The sequence below is a fragment of the Primulina tabacum genome, chromosome 15, assembly GCF_025594145.1.
Source record: "Primulina tabacum isolate GXHZ01 chromosome 15, ASM2559414v2, whole genome shotgun sequence".
Taxonomy (NCBI): Eukaryota; Viridiplantae; Streptophyta; class Magnoliopsida; order Lamiales; family Gesneriaceae; genus Primulina; species Primulina tabacum.
The window spans coordinates 23,009,334-23,031,668 of NC_134564.1; the positions used below are offsets into that span (position 1 = coordinate 23,009,334).

Sequence of the window (22,335 nt, forward strand, 5' to 3'; positions counted from 1 at the left end):
CCTTCAAACCATCTTTGTGCGGAGTCGACTAAGGTGGTGAGGAACACTTTACATTTAATTTGGTCTCCATAACAATGCAACATGGCCATGTTTTCGAAACTGAACGAGGTGCTCCTCGGGATCAGAACTCCCATCATAGTCCTTGATTTTGGCTGACTTGAAATGCCCGGGTAATGGTTCCCGGACAATGATATCAGAAAATGGGCAACCCTTTACAACTGGAGCATTGCCCTTAGAACCAACCTGCCCTTCTAATACTTTTACTTTCTTCCTCAACTCCTCCAATTCTTCCGCAACAGTGGGGGACTTAGAACCCGCGCTTGATTCCCTCTCCTCTTCCTCTTGCGGCTGCTCACGTTGCTGCTCAGGATGACTGGAATGATGAGTGGTGGTCTTCTTTGCCGTGGCCATCTTAACAGCATCAGTTATAATCTTGTTTAACTCCTCGGGAGTTAAATGAATGGTGGGCTGAGGACCATTAGGGGGAGGGCCACCTGCACCAGAAAGACGAGTATTGTTCTCCTCCTGGACACGAGAAGTGTCTTGGTTTGCTCTTCTAGTAGGAGCCATATCAACGCCTTAGAACTCAGATTTCCCACAGACGGCGCCAATGATGCAACCCGAGCGAAATGGACGAGTCGGGTCGGGTACTCTGCCGGGTTTGCTATCAAATGTTAGAAATATGAGTTGGACGCTTGAATTGAATCTCGTGACTCCTTGATCCGATTGGAGAGATCTGCGAACAGGAAAGTAACCACGTGAATGGGCGCAGGAGGGGTGTCCGGCGTGACCACTCCGATGCTTAAATCAGTAGAGTACTCAAGCAATAAAACCAATGTAGCCAAGGGATGGATGTGTGATTGGTGTGGAGAGTAAATGAGAGTATTAAATATGTGAGTTAATATCTGAATAGAGAGTAAATGTAAGTAAAGAACCTGATATTTATAGTAGATGATGCAATGATGACCTCGTTTTTTGTGTTTGAGCATTAATGATAGTAGGGTGGCTGACTATACCCTATTATTCTGACATGTCAAATCTTACACTAGTCACGTCCAGCCCACTTGATTTTATCAACAATTAATGTCATTGTCAGAGATAGGTCGGCTGTGCATGCTCTACCAGGTTGGCGCCATTAAATGCTTCACTCATATCGAGGTGGCCGAGCAGAATGCCTCTCGGGTAATTACAGAAGAGCTCGGGTATTTCACGTCTCGGGGAAATTGTAATGCCCCGAAAATTTAAAGGTCCACACGAACCACATGTATTTGAATTATTAAATGCTCCTGTATTTTAATTAAATATTTTAATTGCATTAATTAATTATGTTGTGCATACTTACTTGTTTAAAATATATTTTTCTATATGGTTGCATTAAAATGTATTTTTAAAGGTTATTCGAGTTGCGATCAAGGAACGGAGACCGATGGCTGAAAAATAGAAAATTTTTTTATTAAATAATTATTTTCAATTATTTAAAATATTATTGTGAGTTTTCACTATTTTTTAAAATAAGGGGTTTTGAGGTGATTTTATACGCCGGGACTAAATTTTATCGGTGTTGGTTTTTCAACAAAAATGCAAACTTTTTGGCAACCTGGCTGATAAATTCACAAACTTATTTAAGCAAAATTATTTTAAATATTTTAATTAAATACTAATGGGCTAAGTGGGCTTAATTAAGTTGTTAATGGGCCTAAACTAGTAATTAGGATTCTAAGCATTATTTAAAAGTTAAAAACCCTACACTTTTCACCTCTAATACACGGCCACACACTTTCTCACATACAAAACTCCTCCACACTCACGTAAGGTTCACGGCACTCACATAAATTTTAAGGAAAAAAATTCAGGTGGAAGCTTAGGAAGATTCAAGCCGCGGTTCTCGTCCGTTCTTCGCAATCGTCAACAAGTTTTTCGTGCGTTAAATACGCAAAGGCACGCCATATTCTCCTTTTACTCATCATCACACCATATTATTTATTTTTGTTTGAAATTGCATGAAAAACAAGTTGCAACATGAAATATTTTCGGTTTTGTGTAATATGTCAATTTTTAAGGTTTGAATTTGAGGAAAAATCATGTTTGTTATGTTGTTAAAGGGGCTGCCATGATTAGGATTGGTTAGGGGATGTTTTTACATGTTTTCAAGAATCCTAAAACACACCAAAACGTTGCAAATCTAAAAGAATAAAGCTGGAAACCGTAAGATAGGAAAACCAACGAAGGAACCGTGAGATGTATTGGCTTGTATAAGATACTATGGATCGACTGTTTTGCATGGGGCCTTGGGGCTTGGTCAGGGCTGGCTGGGGCTCGAGGAGGGTCAGAGGTGAGGGCCTGGTAGAGTCCTATGGGGCTAGGGCTCGCGCTAAGTAGGCTGGAAGAGTCCCTGCGTGAAGGGACTCTTCACGCACAGAATTCTGGAAAGGGCACCGAAAGTTGCAGGGGCTTTGGCTCGATTGATGGCTGGTGTAGGTGGTCTAGATGGTGCCTTAGGATGGTCCAGTGAGGGTTAGGAAGAGCTGGGCTCGATGGTAGCCTGGGTAAGAACCTCCACGAAGAAAATAGCAGCGGCAGCGTGAGGTATGCTTGCGCGAGGCTGCTGTCCTTTGGTTCAGGGGCTTCGCTGCTGGGTTCTAGGGAGTGGGCTAGTCTGGGTCAAGTCTGGGCATGGTCCAGGGATGTCTAGGGTCAGGTGGGCTCGGTGGTTAAGGGCTGGAAGAGTCCTAGACTAAGCAGGAGTCCTATTATTCATGGGAGACTCACACACTCACGTGCAGGATTTTGGGGAAAATTCCAGAAGGGTTTCGAGCAGGCCAGGGCTGGTTTTACGGGCTGGGATTGGTCAGTAGGGTACCTAGGTGGGTTCACTAGGTTTTGGGTCAAGGTGGCTTGGGCGTGGCTCGAGTAAATTAGGAGATGGCTCGGGTTGATCGGTTAAGGGTCACTTTCGAAAATTAAACAACTAAAATTGAATCCATGGGTCCACGGGAGTAGGCTCATGACTTGGAAGGATAGGATAAATCATAAAAATGCTATGTTAAAAATTTGGGATCAAAATAACGAGTTTTGGATTTAACCGGGATTTAATCACCGCACGAAACGCTAATTAACGAGTTAACTGAAACGCCTAGTTTTAAGCCTTATAAAATTATGAAAAATTAGGATTAAGCTTAAATAATTATTATAAGTTTAAGTTTTTAATTTGAGAATTTTATAATAAGGTTTGATTTAATTCGGGATTAAAATGCATTAATACGCCACATTTAAAGATTAATTTAAAAGTCATCGAATTAAGCTAAATAAAAATAGGAGAAAATTCATGTAAGCTTAAATTATTATTTGGGACATGTTAGAGTCAATGAAATTAAGAAAAAGTCAAAAACGTAAAATTTTACGTCTAGGGGTAAAACGGTCTTTTTATACCTAGAAATTAGTAAACGTCATGGCAGTGCTCTGTATACTGTCTTATGTGCTAATATGATTATTTTCAATGATTATGAATGTTGATTGAATTTTTATATGTTAAAATGTTATTTTTTAAAATTTATATGGATTTTATGATTTAACGTGAAAATTTAAAAGACATGTTGCATGCTTGGTTTAAAAGAAAAATGTTATATGCATGTTTAAATTTTATAAAGTGATGAGAATATGAAACGTTGAAGGAAGTGAAGTAATTGTGACTAATACGATGATATGTTGGAAATTTCGTGAGGGTCATGGTCCCAGTGGGAGCCCGACGATCGTGTTTCCTTGGATACGGACATGAAGATGTATACGATGATATGTTAATACGTAAGGCCAAGGCCCAGTTGATCGGTGAGAGTGTTGCCGGTGTCCCCGCCGCCCAGTACTGTGGTTACATGTAGATGGATCCATCGCCCAACACGTAGACGTAGACGTAGATAAACACGAAAGTCACAATTAACGATCTGAATTCAACGAAAGGAAAAAAAGAATACGTATATGTTGATGATAATATGAATATGAATATGTTGAGGATGATATGATTAAGTTTATGAAAATGTTTATGGTTAAAGTTCATGCATCATTATGAAAATGTTTTTATTTAAAGTTTATGCATCATGAAAATGTTTACGAAAATGTTATTGTTTAAAGTTTATGCATCTTCATGAAAACGATATTTTAAGTACAAGTATTTTTCACTGTTATATATTAACTGTATTACGTATTACTTGTTATCAAGGATATGACGTGTTGAGTCTTTAGACTCACTAGGTGTGATTGATGCAGGTGATTTTGATGTTAATGTTTTTGGAGGTCTTGATGGTTGATCTGACTGGACTAAAGGTGCACATAACCCGAGGACCTACGATAGTTTTCCGCACTAGTTATGATTTATGATTTTACGTGATGTTAAAGATATTTTTACGAAAATCTATTTATGAGTGATTTTTGAGACGTTATAGTATGGGCTATACTTTTCAAATAATGTTTTTAGGTTGGTAAAATATTTGGCGATTTTATGCTTTAAAATATTTTCCTTTGGATTTTTAAATGGCAGTTGGATGTTTATTTTTAAAATGATGTCAAAAATATTTTATGGTTCGGCCGATGCTAAGTGAGGTTAAAAAAAAAATTCTAGTACTTTTTAAGCAAACGAATAAGCAGACGTTTCAGAAATCATGTCCCGGGTGGTCCAATGGCTCAAGGCATTAATCCATTTTGTCATGCTACCGGCCTGAGAGCATCCCATCCTGGCCAGGGCACCAACCATGGATATGGTCCATGGCCCGGGAAGTCCCAGGGCCTATCCATGACCCGGGACATCCCGGGGCATTCGTGATACTCATTGACCATGTCATGCAGTGTAGAAATGAGTTCTTCTCGTGTAAAATCAGTTGAACTGAAATCAAATACATGTTCAGTGATTTATTCCAGTTCTGCATCATTGGCCATTAAGTATTTTACTTCATATTTATTGCTAGAGCTGCTCAAGATCTCAGACTCTGACTCTTCACTATCAGTCTCTGCTCATTTGGATTTGCTTTCTTCAGCTAGCAAGACCTCATGTTTCTTCTTGAATGATCTTTTATCATTCTTGTCTCGTCTTCTGAGCTCAACTGACTTCTTTCCTTTTTCAGTTCAATGTCGACTTTCCTTCTTTGGTTTAGGACAGTCAGCAATGAAATGTCCTGTCTTGCCACAGTTGTAGCAAGATTTGCTTCTTCCTATGAATTATTTTTCTGATATTGTCGTTATAAAGAACTTTGATTTCTTCTCATAAATTTTCGCATTTCTTGACAAATAATGACATCGTGTCATTACTCAGTTGTTCTGCAGTTTTCTCAACTGAACTAGCTGGTTCCAGTTTGATGGCACTTAGAGCAGCTGTGATTGTTGGTATTGAAGGTTCTCCTTCTCTTGTTGAAGTTCAAAACTAATAAGCTTTGAGATCAGCAAATAAGTCATGTAATTCTACCTTATTCAGGTCTTTGGATTATCTCGTAGACATCGTCTTTACATCTCATTCCTTGGAAAGACCTCGAACTACCTTCAACGCAACTTCTTTATTTGAATATACTTTCTGAAGTGCATTCAATTCATTGATAATGTTGCTTACTCGTTCGTCGTACTCATTCATTGACTCTATAGTCTTCATTTTGATGTTGTCAAATTTATGTACCGCGACTGAGAGTTTGTTCTCTTTAGTCTGCTCATTTTCTTCGCATAACTTGATCGGTTTCTCCCAGATTTAATTTGCTATTCTGCACATCTTGATCTTACTAATTGTCACTTTGTCCAAGGTTTTGTGTAGAATATCTTTAGTCACATTATCCAGGTTGGCTTTCCTCTTATCTTCAGTTGTCCACTCTTCTCGTGGTTTTCTCGACACGGTGGGATGCTCTTTCAGTTATGGCAACTGATGTATTTGCCTTCAATATTTTTATTGGTCCGTCAGTTATGACATACCACATGTCATCATACTGTACAGCTAAATGCGCTTGGATTCTGATCTTCTACTCATCAAATTCTTCTCTTGAAAACATGGGAATCTTATTAAAAGAAGACATGGTAATCATATTGTAAATATAGAAAGTATTCAGAAACAAGATTGACAATGCTTTGATACCACTTGTTAGGATCAGTTGGGTGAGTGAAAGTGTTTAGAAGGGAGGGTTGAATAAACACTTAGCGATTTTCAAATATTTTCGATGGGATGAATCAGTTTAGTGATACTTGTTATCAATGTCAATCAGTTAACTTAAAGTGCGGAAACAAACTGAAAGACAGATTGAATACTTGAGAAATAAAGAACACAAAGATCTATAGATGTTCGGAGACTTCAAATGCTCCTACGTCACCATTTCTATCTCAAGAATAGGATATTCACTAAAAGACTTTTATTAATTACAGGAGTTGTAATAACCCACTTCAGTTTGGTCTTGAACACTGCCAAACTGAAACTCTTAGTATATTTACAATTTTATCAGTAGATATATTTTTCTAAGCACAACTGGTTTAAAAAGATCTAATATAGTAACGATAAGTACTTGTGCTACTAGCTCGAAATATAGCTTGAAAGCTATGAATATATCTGATAAAACGTGAGCTTATTGTAAATGAGAATGATTTGCTTGTTCTTGTTCTTGCTAACTTGATAGCTATTATTCAATATTGCTCTATTACTCTCTTCTCAGCTGATCTTCTTGGCTATTTATAGGTTTTTCTCTGAACGATAATATTGAATGCGTTTAAATGTCATGCTCTTGTACAAATTGTCAGTTGTTGGCTACGCTCTTTAACCGATGACGTGTCAAGCTGATTTATCAGTTGACTCTATAGCCGATTCGATGAACTGATTGTGTAACTTATTATTCTTAACTGATAGTTCAGTTTGCTATACAGCTTCAGTTAGCTTTAATCAGTTCAGTTGCCTTTGATTGTTTAGCTCATTAATTATCAGTCGGGCAACTTCAGTTCAAGTCATTTCAGTTACGTTACATTCAGTTGAGTTGATCAATTCTGTAATCTTCAAACTATCAATTTTTCAAACTCTGAAATTCTGATTCCAACAATGACACTAGTACTCAAAGATAAATCACATTGTTATCGAATTCATATGCAACTCTCGATATACAAATGGATGCATATTCGATCGGGATGCGCATGACCCGAGGACCACACTTTTTCGCACATTATGAATTTAGGAGAGATAAGATGACATTGATATTTTATACACTGGTTTCGATTTACTGATGATCACTAGTATTTTTAATTATTCATGCTTCGTTTGAGATCGATCATTTTAAATCGTAGTATGTCTTTTAATTGTCAAAAGTTTACGATTATTTTTAATTGGCATTTCTCTTTAGTAGGGTTCCGTGCATGCGAATTATTTAAGTGTTTATTTTCAAAATGTGAGCTTTACAAAAAAAATATATTTTCCGCATTTTTAAAAATAGTAGATGTTACATGGATCCATCGATTAATGATGAAACTGATGAAGCTGTTACGAAAGTCACAACTAATGGAACCGAATTCAATTAAAGTAAATGTATAAGTATATGATGTTAAGATGAGCTGTTTGACACGTTATGATTTATACGACATGTTTACGTTTATACTTTTAAGTTCAAGAAATGTATGTTGTAACAGTATTTTTCACTGTTGTGTGCTATGTATACGTATTTGCTATTATTCGGTACAGGGGTGTTGAGTCTTTAGATCCAATAGACGTGTGTGATGCAAGTGACCATTTGGATAAGGAGACTGGAGGTGCCGAACTCTGAGTTGGCGGGGATAGATGTGCGTACACGACCCGAGGACAACACTTTTTCGCACATCACGATTTTATGAGCTTTGAGTAGACATGATCAGTTTTATAATTTTTTATGATATGCTGTTGGCTTTCAGGATTTTTACTCATTTCATTTTATTTATGCATGATTGTGGGTCGGGTTGGAAATATTTTTAAACTGCAACATTTTATCTGGCGATCGTTTATGATTAATTTTAAATGACATATTTTCAGTAAAGTTGCATGCATGCAAAATATTTAAATGATTAATTTCGAAAATGTAAGCTTTGGAAAAAAAAAATTTCAGTAACATTTTAAATTATTAGATGTCACAATATTAGTCACAACCAACTCTCTTCCTCCAAAAACATGACATCGTATTCATCATTTATAAAAATCATGCATTTACGTAAATTTTCTTCAAACCAAGCATGCGAGTATTTTCGTATTTCATAAAAAAATTCATGTTCATAATATCATAAACATTTTGAACATGCAATTGTTTTGTGTTCAGGGCACCAGGACTGCTAACTCGATTCGGTTGCAAAATGACCATTTTGTACTTGGAAACTCTAATCGACCATTTTATCCCTGGACCTCAAAATTTCGACCCGAAGCCAACCAAATTCCTCAAAACACCTCAAAATGTATTTATAATCATTTCCTAGACGTAAACGCGAGTCCATGCAGGAACTTCTATAATTGGTTTTAAAACTTGGACCGGGGTCTCGGTTTAATCCGAATTAACCTTGAAATTCAACCAACATTTCCCAACTAAAACCATGACTTGATCCTACATGGCTAGCCCTTAAACCACTTATTCCAAATCGCCTAGGACCCTCGGGAAAGACCGACCAACTGCTGGAATTTTTCAGCGCACAAGCACCGAAAACCCTAGTGCTCTAAACCTTCAAATTATCGATCCTAGACCTAACCGACCCGAACCAGCCTTGAATAAATGCTACCTAGGACCAAGATCAAGCCAATAACACCCTGCTGAAGCAACCCTAGTCACGCATACTGTCCATGCAAACAGCCCCATGTGATTCACCGAAAAACAAACAAATCCCGACCCTACTCGGTACCAGCGAATCGACCGACCCCTAAAATATGTCCAGCCGTGGTTGAGCCCTCCTAGACCACGTCTCAATCCCCTTATGGACTGCACCATAGCTTGGATAGAATCCCCTACATCCGGTTCTCTTCCCATAGCCCGAACTAGCCCCCAAACGTCGAACCATGCCCCAGGTCCGAACGGTTTCCACTCAAGCTCGACAAACCCATGACTCCAGCACCTAGTCACCATCACTCTCGACATGTGCAGCCCCCTAGCACCACAAATCGGCAGCCCCTTAAAAAACAATCAAGAAAATGTGAGTTACATGTCAAACAAATGCATATTCCATGACAAAACTATGCATAAACTATTCAACATAAAATATTTATGCATTCCTCATGAAAACACACACACATCAGCGTATATTAGTATGAATGACGATAAAAGAGAGATTTAGGGTGTGTCTTTGCCTATATACGCTCGAAAACTTAGAGATCTTCGTGTAGTACGTGCATCAGAGAGGAGAGGATGGATTTTCTTGAAACTTTTGAGAGAAATTCGAAGGGCGGCTTCTGGTGCATTTCGAATGAAGTTTTGCTGCAATGGGGAGGGGCGGCGTGAGTTGTGAGGGAGTGTAAGTGGGTTTAGGGTTTTTAAAATGTAGTGTTTAAGTTGTATAATTATGCACTAATAACTTAATAAAAATTAAAGTGATTAAAAGGATTTTTAGCCCATTAAGCAACAAAATAATCCCATTAAGCCCAAAAACACTCCCGAAATATATTTCGTTTAGGTATGTTTTTGAAAATATTGCCCGAACCCTCGAAAAGTCCCCTGATTTGCTAAATTTTGCGTACCAGTTAAAAATATGACCCGACGAGTAAAAATACTCAACCAAGGCACATTTTCGACAATCACACTTAAATACATCATATATTAAATAATTAGAAATACTTATTTAATAAAAAAGTATTTTCCTAAATTTCTCCGGTCTATGTTCCTCGTTCGATCGCGAAATACAACTTAAAGCCCTAATGCATGAAGCATTAAATAAACCATGAACTAAATGACATATCCATGCAATAAAATAATTAAACACGTATTTTAGTAAAACCCTAGATTACATACAGTCATGTTGCATAGCTCGAATTTCCTAGACATTACAACCAGTGACGAAAGTTGATGACGCTCCGCCCCCATGTACATTGGTGAGCTAAGACTGATCAGTCGACCACTTGATGATACGATTACAGCTAGTCACTTTCAAGTATCAAATTTTACTCAAAAATGATATATGATGATGAGAAACTTTATGATTTAACGATTTATGATTTTATTTACCCTTACAAATATAAGCTAGCTATTTTAAATAAAATTATGATTTTAATGCATTTGTCTGTATATGTATTGTTTGCTACGTATGGTTAGAACGTGCTGAGTTATTAAACTCATTAGGTCTGGATGGTTGTAGGTGAGGACGATATTGAGGGAGGCGCTAATACTTGAGTGGATCGAGTCCGGCAGTATACTCCCGAGAGACTTTATTTTCCGCATTAGCTTAAGATTTAAAAGCTTTACGTAAAGATTTTGAGGATTATTTATTTGGAGATTCTATGCTTTATTTTGAAATTTAATTTTGGAGTATTTTAAAGGTTACGTATGATTTTTGGTGGTTGACAATTTATGGATTTTTTTATGCATTTGAGATTTTTATATGTTGAGTTTGATTTTAAATGAGTGTTTCAAATTTTATGATTAATAAGAAATAGTAGGATTTTAAATTTAATAAGTAAGGCACGTTTCAGCATTGTTGCGGACATGGGCGGAGCCAGGATTCATAAGTACCTTAGGGCTGGCTCCATCATGTGTTAAACATTAATAAGTTCAGTTAAAATCGAACTGAATTTTTTAAAATCGAATTAACCGAACTTTTCTCGACAAACCGAACCGACAGAACTTTGCTACGAAAACCTAAAAAACCAAATAAAAAAATCGATTATTCCGATCAGTAACTCAATTAACCGAAATTTTAGAATTTTTTTAAAATAAACATGTTTTAAATAAAAAGATTACAATATAAAAATTGGATTAAATAAATTTAAAATTTATTTATTACAAAAATATTTTTAAATATAGTACTATTTTGTAATAAATTTTATTAGAAATTGTAATATTTATATCCTTATAAACAAAGATTTAATAATATTAATTTTATTTATAAAAGTTTAGTTTGTTAAGTTAACCAAAATTTTATATTAAAAAGTGAAACCAAACCGAACCGAACTAACCTTATATTTTAAAAAATTTAAATCGAACTTCTGAATAAATCGAATGTAGGACCAAATATGTGTCGTTTTACCAAAAGTTATAGCTGGTGGTAATGGTGCAACTCAAATATTTTAAATCGCACAGTAGCCCAAGCGTCATGGTTCGATCGCTCTACCTAGTAGGGACAATTTTGTACCTCAACATCAAACCGAATTTTCAAATTAATTCATTTCGGTCTATTATTTTTGTTGAAACCGATTTTGTTCACTCATATAATGTAATTGATGTTTTTCTGTTATTTGTTGATATATGCTCTTTTGGTTTAAAAATAACTTATCAGTTTTTTTTCTTCATTCTTTGAGTTACTTAACTAGAAAAATTCGATATTCTCAAAATTTTACAACAAATAATTAATTTCATACTTATTAAATTTTTTATTATTATAAATAGAAAAATCACAAAACAAGCTCAATAATAATTGTATATAAATAATCATCAAACATTTCAACCAATTGATTATTATTCCAAAATCTATAACAATAGATTTTTAGGGTAAAATTCATATACATCATAAGACAATATTATTGCAACTTGAATAATCACAACTAAATATTCAATATAATTTTAGAATCATTTAATTTTTATCTCAAAATTATATAATTTCAAAACATACGACAATAAACCAACCAAAACACAGTAATGAAATATGATTTGTGGGAGTTGTTTTATTTGTAATTTTTAAACATGAGACTAAAAAATAAAAATGATAAAATTTTACTCTATTTTTAAATATGGGCTGAAAAAAATTAAAATTTTAAAATACTAACTTTAAAAAAATAGAGGGGGGCTGGAGCCCATCCTAGCCCAAGGGTGGCTCCGCCCTTGGTTGCGGAAAGATACTTAACCAATACATAATATGTATATGGTTCATATAAAGAAAAAGACTTTATGAAAATCTTCTGTTGTCTAGTTAAAGTGTAGAAATTACTCGGTTTTATAATAATTCTAGTTAAAGTGTAGAAATTACTCAGTTTTATAGTAGTAGTCAACAACAAGGAAGTTATAGCTTCTCAACATTTATTATAAAGAAAATTAATTTTACTAAAGAATAGGGTATATCTTCATTGGCTGAAAAAAAATATTCTCAAACTCATAAAATGAATTTCAAATTCAATTACTGGGATTGTATTGAAATTTTTAATAAAAATTTATTATATGAAAACCGAAAAAGAAAATATTCTTGGCTTTAAAAAATTTGTGAAAATATTTTTCAAAATCCAGTTCCAAACTGATTTTTCCCTTGGTGAAAGATATTTGGTGCTTCAACAACAATTCTGCCTAGAATCTTTCAAAAACTTATGGAGCAATGGATCTCTTTCTCTCCAAGTATTGAAAAAACAGTTTTCTGAAAGTTGGAATGATATTTTGTCTATTCTTTATAGAATCTAGTATTCTATGGATCTGGAAATGGAAATTAGAACTCGATTATACTGAAAATGGAATTCCTTGTTTATACCGGATTATCCTTATAATATTCTGGGAAAAGATGTCATGAGATGATCTTGAAACAAAAAATTCTTATGGTTTCGAAACCATCCAGAATCTGGAGGAAAAAATTGCATTCTATAAACAAGAATTTTCCAAAGAACAAAAAAAAGACAAGATTCTATCAATCCTTTAAAAATTATCAATCTGAAATTTACTGAGATTTTTATTCAAAGTAAAAATTGATTTATTTATATATCGAAGAAATATCTCTATAAAAATATAGGATGTTCAAAATCAAAATCTGATAAATAAATGACTTCAAGATCAAGTAATACTAAGTATGCCAAACTTATGCAAATACAAGATACTCAAGAACCGGATGAAGATATTCTCGAATTTTTAATTAATTATGTATTTAAAAAATTAAAAGAATCACTAAATATCAAATGACAAGATGGACCTACAGACCATATGAAGAAGTGACATATCACCAAGACTATGTGAAAAGTAACATACCACCACTATGTGTAAGAATTGAGTATCACCACTATGTAATTTATTGTTTCTATTTTCTTTTGGAATTCAGAATTTGAAATCCGCTTCTATTATCTAAAAATAGGTATATTTGTAACCTTAGAACGAGACGGTTGAGTTTGCTCTCCTTTCTCTCGCGTAAAATCTTCATGCCTACGTAATAAAACTCTGCTGGTATACAAAATTGTAAGTATTTATCTTTATTTTGGTTTAAAATTTTTAATATTTAAATATTCAATTTTTATTTTTAGCCTAAATGATAAGTTAAATCATTTATGTTAGATCATAAGTTTACTAAAACATAGTTTAAATTACTTATGAATCAATCGAACATATTTATGCTTTTAGGTGTCGGTATTATTTATATTTTCTGCAAACCTATGCCGCCACGGACATCATCATCGACATCACAGCACTCTTTAATTTTATTTTTCTTGTAATTCTTCGATTTCTTTAATGTTGATTTTTGGAATCTGATTTAAGGTTGGGTCATTTTTTATTTTTTTTTTGTGAGTAGAAACATGGGTAGTTAAGTAATAATCATTTGTTTATGCAACAGATATGAGTAATGCTCTTATCTACTTATCAAATAACACGTGTGTTGATTGATAAATTATTATCACTTCATCACTCAGTACACATATCATGTGCTGGGTGAATGAAAATACTATTGATATGGATATCATTTATCAAACCGACATTGTGATAAATTAATCCTCCTATTTTGAGGGATACATTTCCCAACCTAATCACTACATTTTCATGGACTCTTTGGTTATTGAATGACTAAATAAAATCCAGCCAAATAAGGGATAAAGCTGGATAATTTAGCAATCCAGTCTTCATCAAGGCTACCAAACACAACCTAAAGAGAGGTTTTCCCCAAAGGTGAACTTTTTCACTAAATTTTTATTTTGATTTTAATATTTGTACCAATAAATTCATTTTATTTTCGGCAATAAATATGTTTTATGGAAATTAAAGTTTTCTTGAGAGTCCACACAATACGACATGATCAAATCGGACAAGCGTTTCCATTTTCTTCTCTCAAAGCACTCTCTTTCCAAATTTCCGGTATCTTAAGAAGAAGAAACACGAAGAAGGATGATTGCGAGTACCAATATTATCTCTTGCAACTTCTCTACTCTGCCATTCAAACCCAATTCTTTTCTTTCAAAATCTCCAACTTATCTGAGAACCTCATCCTTTCTGTGTTCCAATTTGAAAAACAGCGAAAATATCTCCAGAATCTCTTCTTTTCTTCACAGGGAGAAGCTGCGGAAAAAGGGTCGCCTCCACACATGCCAGAGCTCATCCAACACTAAGATTCCACCGGACCCATCTCTTGTTTCTTCTTCGGAGGGGGAAGAAAATGAGAATCTTGTTGATAGAGTTGAAAATCGGGACGGTGGTAATGGAAGTGGGGAGGATAGGGATTGGACGACGTCGTTTCTGCTCTTTGCTTTCTGGGGTGGCCTAATGTACTATGTCTTCTTCCTCGCTCCTAACCAAACTCCGGTACAATTGCGTTGTTTTTGTTTCATCTTTATTTTGGGCATCAGTCTGATTCTATAATATTTTGATTTTGAACAAATTTTAGGCGACGGATTCTTATTTCTTGAAAAAGCTGTTGAATTTGGAAGGCGATGATGGGTTCAAAATGAATGAAGTTTTAGTAGCTTTATGGTATATTATGGGACTGTGGCCTTTGGTTTATAGTATGCTTCTCCTTCCTACTGCTAGAAGGTACTCTATCCAAAACTTTTCTTCCAATGCTGCTAGTAGAATCAAGGTTGTGTGGATATCTATCTCTGTTCTTCAAGTTCATAAAAATGGAAAGCATTTTTTCGGGCAACTTTTCGAAGAAAGAATCTATGATGCTTGGGATTTTTTCTCTTCCATTCTTATCTGTTATAAATCTAGAGAATGGAGTGGAATTGATTCGTTTTTTGTTAAACTTTTTTATCTTTTGTCCGGGCTTCTAAAAAGTTCTAGGCGGACCGTCACCCACCCTCTACCATATTTATCCGATAATTCTTCTATATTTGATTCAAATACAAAATCAACGATATATTCAGGCCCGGGGCCGAAGAGAGCGGGGTAATCGTCGGTGCCACGAGGTTGCACGGACAATGAGCTGCTCCTGGAAGGCTTCTAGGCGAAGAGAACATGAATGAACCAATCTCGCACCGGAATGAGAGAGATTCCAAAACTGTTCAGATATGGGACTGTACAGTTGTGGAGGGTTTAAAAGATTTGATTGGTACTACTCATATCAAGAAGGTGCATATTCTTTTCGGTAGCTCATCATATAAGAACTTTAATGTTAAGCGTGCTTGACTTGGGGCAATTATGGGATGGGTGACCCATGAGAAGTTTCTTGGGATGTGTGTGAGTGTGGACATGATCACGCTGGAAAGACCCGTCTTGCTACAGTGAGGACAATCGTCGAATATGGGGCATTTTAGTTGGTATCAGAGCCGATCTCTCCTAGTATGATGTGGTTTGGGGACAAACCAAGCGAAAGCTGGTGGGCATGTGATGCCGGGGCCGAAGAGGGCGGGGGGCGATCGCCGTTGCCACGAGGTTCCACTGACAATGAGAGGCTCCTGGCAGGCTTCTAGGCGAAGGGAAGATGAATGAACCGATCTCGCACCGGAATGAGAGAGATTTCAAAACTGTTCAGGAATGAGACAGTGCAGTTAAGGAGAGCATAAAAGATTTGACTGGTACTATTTATATCAAGAAGATGCATCTTCTTTTCGGTAGCTCATCATATAAGAATTCTAAGGTTAAGCGTGCTTGACTTGGGGCAATTATGGTATAGTGATCCCTTGACAAGTTTTCTGGGGTGTGTGTGAGGGAGGACATAAGCACGCTGGAAATACCTGTCTTGGTACAGTGAGGCGGTCGCCTAGACGGATTTTGAGCCGCCTAGGCAGCTACTAGGTAGTCTAGCGATCGATTTTTTTAACAGAGTCCAAAGCAACTGTATTTTTAAAAATCGGGGCGGTGGACGACTGCAACGCTTTTTAAAACACTGGTTTTGTTAGTTAGTATCATGTAACAGGGCCACCATTAGTTGGTGAAACTTTTTATCTCTGTCTCATGGGAATAAAAAGGTGTTTGGAAGCAAGAATTGGTTGCCTATTCTCTCCTTGCTCTGTATGCGAAACAATTATCGAACATGTTTGAACTATTGTACAGCTACTGCCTACTCGAATTAGCTATAGTTTTTATTATAACAGCAATGTCGAGGAATAAAGGTACAAGTATATTGACTATTGGTATTGTTCGTTTTCAGCAGCTCAAGAAGCAAGATTCCTCTATGGCCGTTTCTCATACTTTCATGTTTTGGAGGTGCATATCTCTTAATCCCTTATTTTGTTCTGTGGAGACCACCAGCTCCAGAAGTTGAAGAATCTGAGATAAGGAGATGGCCTCTGAATTTCTTGGAATCAAAGTTGACTGCTGGGGTGAGGAGATTCTTAATCTAGGAGAATTTTTCTTTTATGTTAGCATGTGGAATCTTTGTAATGTTTCAATCAAGTCTTATAAACAGTCTTTATCATAATGGGTAAGAAGTTCATACTCTCGACCAACCGAATGAAAACAAACACTTTGATAGCCATGATGGTTTTTACATTGTTTGAAACTTTAAGATTTGTTTCGATTGTGCTGAAAAAAGTTGGTTAACATTGCATTTGATTTTACGATGCAGTAAATACCTCTTGACACTCTCTTGATGAAGTAGACTGTCATGTCTGAAGTTTTTCTTAAAAATTGAATCAAAATAAATTTCTGCTCAACCAATCATCTTTGTATGATAATCCTATTACATTTTAAAAGTAAAATTGTTTCTGATCTGTTATTTTTCGTTTTTATGCCCAATTTTATTAATTTCTTGGGAAAAATGGTAGTCTGTGTTATCTCTTGGTTTGCACCCGAATTTCTTAATATCTTGGGAAATATGTTGCCTGAATTATTGCATATCAGCTTACATTTACTGCAGGGCTGGCTATCATAGTTTATGCAATGTTATCTGGAGGGGATGTGTGGAAAGAATTTTACCAATACTTCCGAGGAAGCAAATTTGTGAGTATTTTCTCTCTTGCTGGATACTTTTAGATTAGGAGGATAACTGGATCGAATATCACGATATAAATATGAAATGTATCGAGGAAAACTGAATTTTCATGCACTGATTATTTTATATATGTGGTATGTCTACACGTGAATCAAGTCTCACCTAGCCAAAATACAGATATATTTTGTATATGCAATTTCAAACTAATGCATCTTCACGAGGATTCTGGCCTTGTGCTTTGTAAGGATCATATTGCGAATAAGTCAGAAATCAAGATGTTTATGCGAACCAATTAAGCACGGCAAAAGGAAGACTGATAAGTTTTATTAAAGTTCTTAAATGAATGATTTACCAGTTAGATTAGGCCCCGGTTCATCATTTTGCGGTTATTTCGATGCAAATTTTCTCGAAGATCGGATAATTTGAACTGATAGCCTTGTTATCCAGATTCATATTACCGGAATCGATTTTTCTTTGCTATCAGCATTCGCCCCCTTCTGGGTCTACAATGACATGACTGCTCGAAAGTGGTGAGATTTCTGTTTCAACGATTACTCATTATTATTCGGCCCCCAGCCCCGTTATGAGAATGATATATATGATCGATCTTTTAGGGATGGCAAACGCTCGTGGCTGCTTCCTTTATCGCTAATTCCATTCTTGGGTCCGGCCCTATATCTTCTCCTACGACCATCATTACCAGTAGCTTCAACCTCATTAGAAGGGGCTTCAGTAGATGATGTGTGATTCGAAAGTTTTCTTTTTACGGTCTGGATTAGAAAAAGAAGCTCTGTAGGACAGCTGAGATACAAATCTGTATCATCAAGAAATTACCTGGAACTTTATTTTTGTAATCCGAGAGACGAAGCCGAAGAAGGCGACATGCTGCAGCTATCCTCGTAGTCCCATACTACATTCTGCTAGAAAAACCATGGTAAAAAATGAATCATATATGCTCAAAAATGTAACAATTACAGTTGTAAAACTAGAATCTTGTTTTATTTAGACAGATTTGCGGACCTTTCTAGCTTTTATTCACTTGTGATTATTTGTTTTTGGGGGTGTTCCAAAAATTGGCTTCAATTATGATGCACTGGGAGAAGATGTGGGTTTATTATCAAGTCGTCTATCAATCGAGGGGACACAATTGTTAGAGTAGTTTTATTGACTCTTATATAAAATAATTTTTATTTTAATAATATTTTATTAATGTATCTAATTGTAGTATTTATTTTATCTGTATACTCATGCAAGCTGCAAAGATGAAACCATTGAATATTAAAGGTACCATGACATCTGCTTGATAACGTGAGACGGTGAAACTCATTAGAAAGTGTATCGTATATTCTAAACAGATTTTTAGATGAATCAACTGCTTTTGTAAGGTTCAAAATGCGATAACGTAATCCAACTGCATGTAAATCTAGGAAAAATGAAAATGACTAGTTAAATTATTTTAATTGTATTTATTGAATATGATAGACATGTTTACATGTTTAAAATATGGCTTTCTATTAGAATGCATAAAACTATGTTTTGAAGGTTATTCAAGAAGCGATTGAGGAACGAAGATTGGGGACCGTAAAAAGAAAATATTTTTATCAAATGATTATTTTTAATTATTTAATATATATAGTATATTTAATGTGTTATGTTCGAAAATGGCAAATTTTAAGACGTTTTTACGCGTCGAATCGTATTTTAAACCGGTAATCAATTTTTGATGAAAATAGGAACTTTTTAAGAACTTGGCTAATATTTTCGAAAGCTATCGTAAACGAAATATTTTAACTACTATCTTATGGGCCTAGTATACCTATGTTATTGGGCCTAAATCCCTACCCAAGTATTTTATTTAAAAACAAGTGTCCGAAACCCTAAACTATAACATAAAACACACGCACACCAAGCCTAAAAAATACTAGGACTTTCTCCTTACCACACACACGGCCACACACACGTTTTGAAGGAATTCTCGTCGGTTTTGTGGCTAAAAAATGCAGCACGTTTCTTCCCCGTCTCTCTACCAACGTCCCTTGCGTCAAAGATTGTTTTTCGTACGTTAAATATGAAAAGACACGCCTAAATATTCCTTCACTCATCGTTCATATCATATTATATGTGTTAATACATGTGTGCATGAAAACATGATTCACTTTTTTTTTTCGATTTTATGGCAAAACATGAGTTTTTATGTTTTTAATTTTATGTTTGTGATACACAAAGGGGATGCCATGATAGGGCTATAGGAAGTGATGTTTTTCAGTATGTTTAAGGGTCTATAGGGGCATGGATAAAGGCCGGACAAGGTAGGGTAACATGCTGAACGAAAATTTGGGTTTTACAAGACTAGGGTTTCGGTTTTTGATGGCTTGAAGGGGCAGGTTGTGGGCTTCTCTTAGGTCACGTCCAGAGGTCCCTAGAGGGTCGAGTCATGGTCCTAGATAGGCTAAAGGATGGCTGGTGCAAGGGATAGGGCATGGGAGGCTAGGTTGGGTCGCGCAAGCTTGAAGGGCACGACTTTATGGTTGCAAGTGCTAGCTGCTGTAAGGCTGGTCCAGTAGGGTCTAAGGGGTTCGGTTAGGGATCCAGTAGGGTCAGCTAGGGCCTGTCTGGTTCGGCTGTGGGGCCCTTAGCTCCTAATCGTTATTACAATGCACTTTGATTAGGGTTAACTAATTACAGAGAAAAACGAGTTTAAAATTTCTTTACAATGAGCCCAAAATATCTCTTCTATAATTTGAATACTAAAAATAGTATTTAATCCCAAATCATAAAACACGCCCACACATAATCGAAGCCAATCACATACAAACAACTCATATCCTCGGGACATGCCTCGGTATATAGATACATATACATATATACTGGGAACAAGACATAAACATAAAACCTCAGCCCAAGCTGTGGCTCCCTCCAGAAGTACCCTCTCCGGTCTCCTTGATATCCTGGAGTACCTGCCATTGTCCACACACAAAGACAACAACAGCCCCCCTTGGGGGTGAGCAAAGATCCGTATGGAACAACCAATCATATATACCACAGATAGTCTAACCAATGATATATGGTATGCAATGCATGTATGTCGTGGAGATATCAGGTCAAATGCCCATCCACTGAGCACATGTAAGAATCAAACGAATCGCTATCAAATCAATGCTCGAGCTGGACACACCGGCCAATATGGGATACTCGTATGATAGTGTCGGCAAAGCGCCATCAAATCCCAAATCTCATATCCAATCATATGGGGCCACAATTGTCTATGCTTTGCGGGTCATATAATATCGGCATAGCGATTGTGTTCACAAACCCCGGAATCCAATCCAATCATATCAAGGTATCCAAGGATTATAGCTCAACGTGCATGTCATGTATCGATGTATGCATAAAATGATGTGTGTTAACAAAACATTAATTTTATACATCGATATCTCAATCTCAATGTCATGTATGCCACATCAATCAACAAATAAGGCATATAGACACATAATCTCATTCCAATCAATCAAATCAATCCGACATATATCATATAATACAGATACTTGTCGTATGTTACCCGGTCGCAACATACCTCAATTCTTCGTTTCCAGTTGATGTAGCCTAAAGATATTGATATTACACTTTATCTACATCAATAACATACTCATTCCCATCAATAACATACTCCAAAATCATTAATATGAGTTTCAAATATCATTTGAAACTTCAAAAATTCATATCAAATCAAATTCATATCATAATTCAATTTCGACTTCGAATATGAGTTTCTTATCGGTTATTCTATCACATATCAGAAATTCAACTTCAAATACATGCTATTCCAGCACTTTGATATTTAGAACTGCTGGAACTAGAAGAAAATTACCTCAGTCAGAAGCCCTCAACGCGACGATCACAAATATATAATTTGTTTCGCGTTTAGACAGCGTTTCGAAGTCGATTTGGACGGAAGAAATCGAAATCTCGAACTTTCCTCTCGAAACTACGGTGAAGAAATGAAGAAGAAACAAACAAAAATCTGATTCTTATCTCCACCGCTCTCGCGTTCGGGCGGTAGAATTTTCGCGCCCGAACGCGAGACATTCTGCCCCCGGCTTTCACTTGTACCGCGCTCGGGCGGTCACAAACTACCGCTCGGGCGCGGCATGTTATGTCCAAATGCCCCTTGCTTCGCGCTCGGGCGGTCATAAACTACCGCTCGGGCGCGAAGTGCTCTGCCCGAACACAATTTTCATATACCCTGGCGCTCGGGCGGTCACTTTCTACCGCCCGGGCGCCACACGTTCTGTACAAATATTTATGTTTGTACTAAATTGGCGTCCGGCCTCTCCACTCGAGCTCTTACAACGTCAATTCATATTCAATATTCATTTTCTCAATTTCATTGTCATAATATACATCAAATGTATAATCACCTATCAAATTCATGAATTATCAATAATCATATAGGATTTACGATAATACGATACACCTTACATTTCTCCCCTTCTTAAAGATTTCGTCATCGAAATCTCAAACATCTCTATATACATAACATTGGCAAACATACATATGTCACCAGTTATAGTACATATCAAAACTAAAATCAGAAAAAAGATCAGAATACATCGAATACAATGGAACAGATGGACTAGCATCAAACAAATGCGGATACGAATGTCGCATCTTGCTTTCCAATTCCCACGTTGACTCTTCCACACCATGTCGTGTCCATTGTAATCGAACCAAAGGGATCGATTTATTTCTCAATATCTTTTCCTTTTTATCCATAATTCGAACAGGTTGTTCGACATAGGAAAGAGAATGATCAAGTTCCATCTCATCAAGTGCAAGTACATGTGATGGATCCGGTTCATATTTCCTCAGCATAGAAACATGAAACACCTCGTGAATAGCAGATAGAGCTGGTGGCAATGCCAATCGATACGCAAGATCACAAACTCGATCCAGAATTTCGTATGGACCAACATAACGAGGAGATAGTTTCTCTCACATGCCAAATCGAACAGTGCCTCTAAAGGGAGATATTTTCAAAAAACACTCTGTCACCTTTCTGGAATTCCAAGGGTCGTCTTCGTTTATTCGCATAACTCGTTTGACGATCCTGAGCAGCTTTCATCCGCTGCCGAA

At 36.2% G+C, this 22,335-nt stretch overlaps 1 protein-coding gene across 2 annotated transcripts; it reads left to right on the forward strand.

Moving 5' to 3' along the window:
- The first annotated feature begins 14,097 nt into the window (after positions 1-14,097).
- On the forward strand, positions 14,098-18,258 carry LOC142527408 (uncharacterized). 2 transcript variants are annotated; one of them, XM_075632193.1, is made up of 6 exons: positions 14,098-14,633; positions 14,716-14,861; positions 16,420-16,591; positions 17,112-17,210; positions 17,650-17,732; positions 17,817-18,258. In XM_075632193.1, exons 1-6 carry the CDS (start codon positions 14,220-14,222, stop codon positions 17,947-17,949), a joined length of 1,047 nt encoding a protein of 348 aa, XP_075488308.1. In that variant the 5' UTR covers positions 14,098-14,219; the 3' UTR covers positions 17,950-18,258. The 2 variants fall into 2 exon arrangements, with proteins under 2 accessions (XP_075488308.1, XP_075488309.1); XM_075632194.1 differs by having other exon boundaries at positions 16,423-16,591.
- The last annotated feature ends 4,077 nt before the right edge of the window (positions 18,259-22,335 follow it).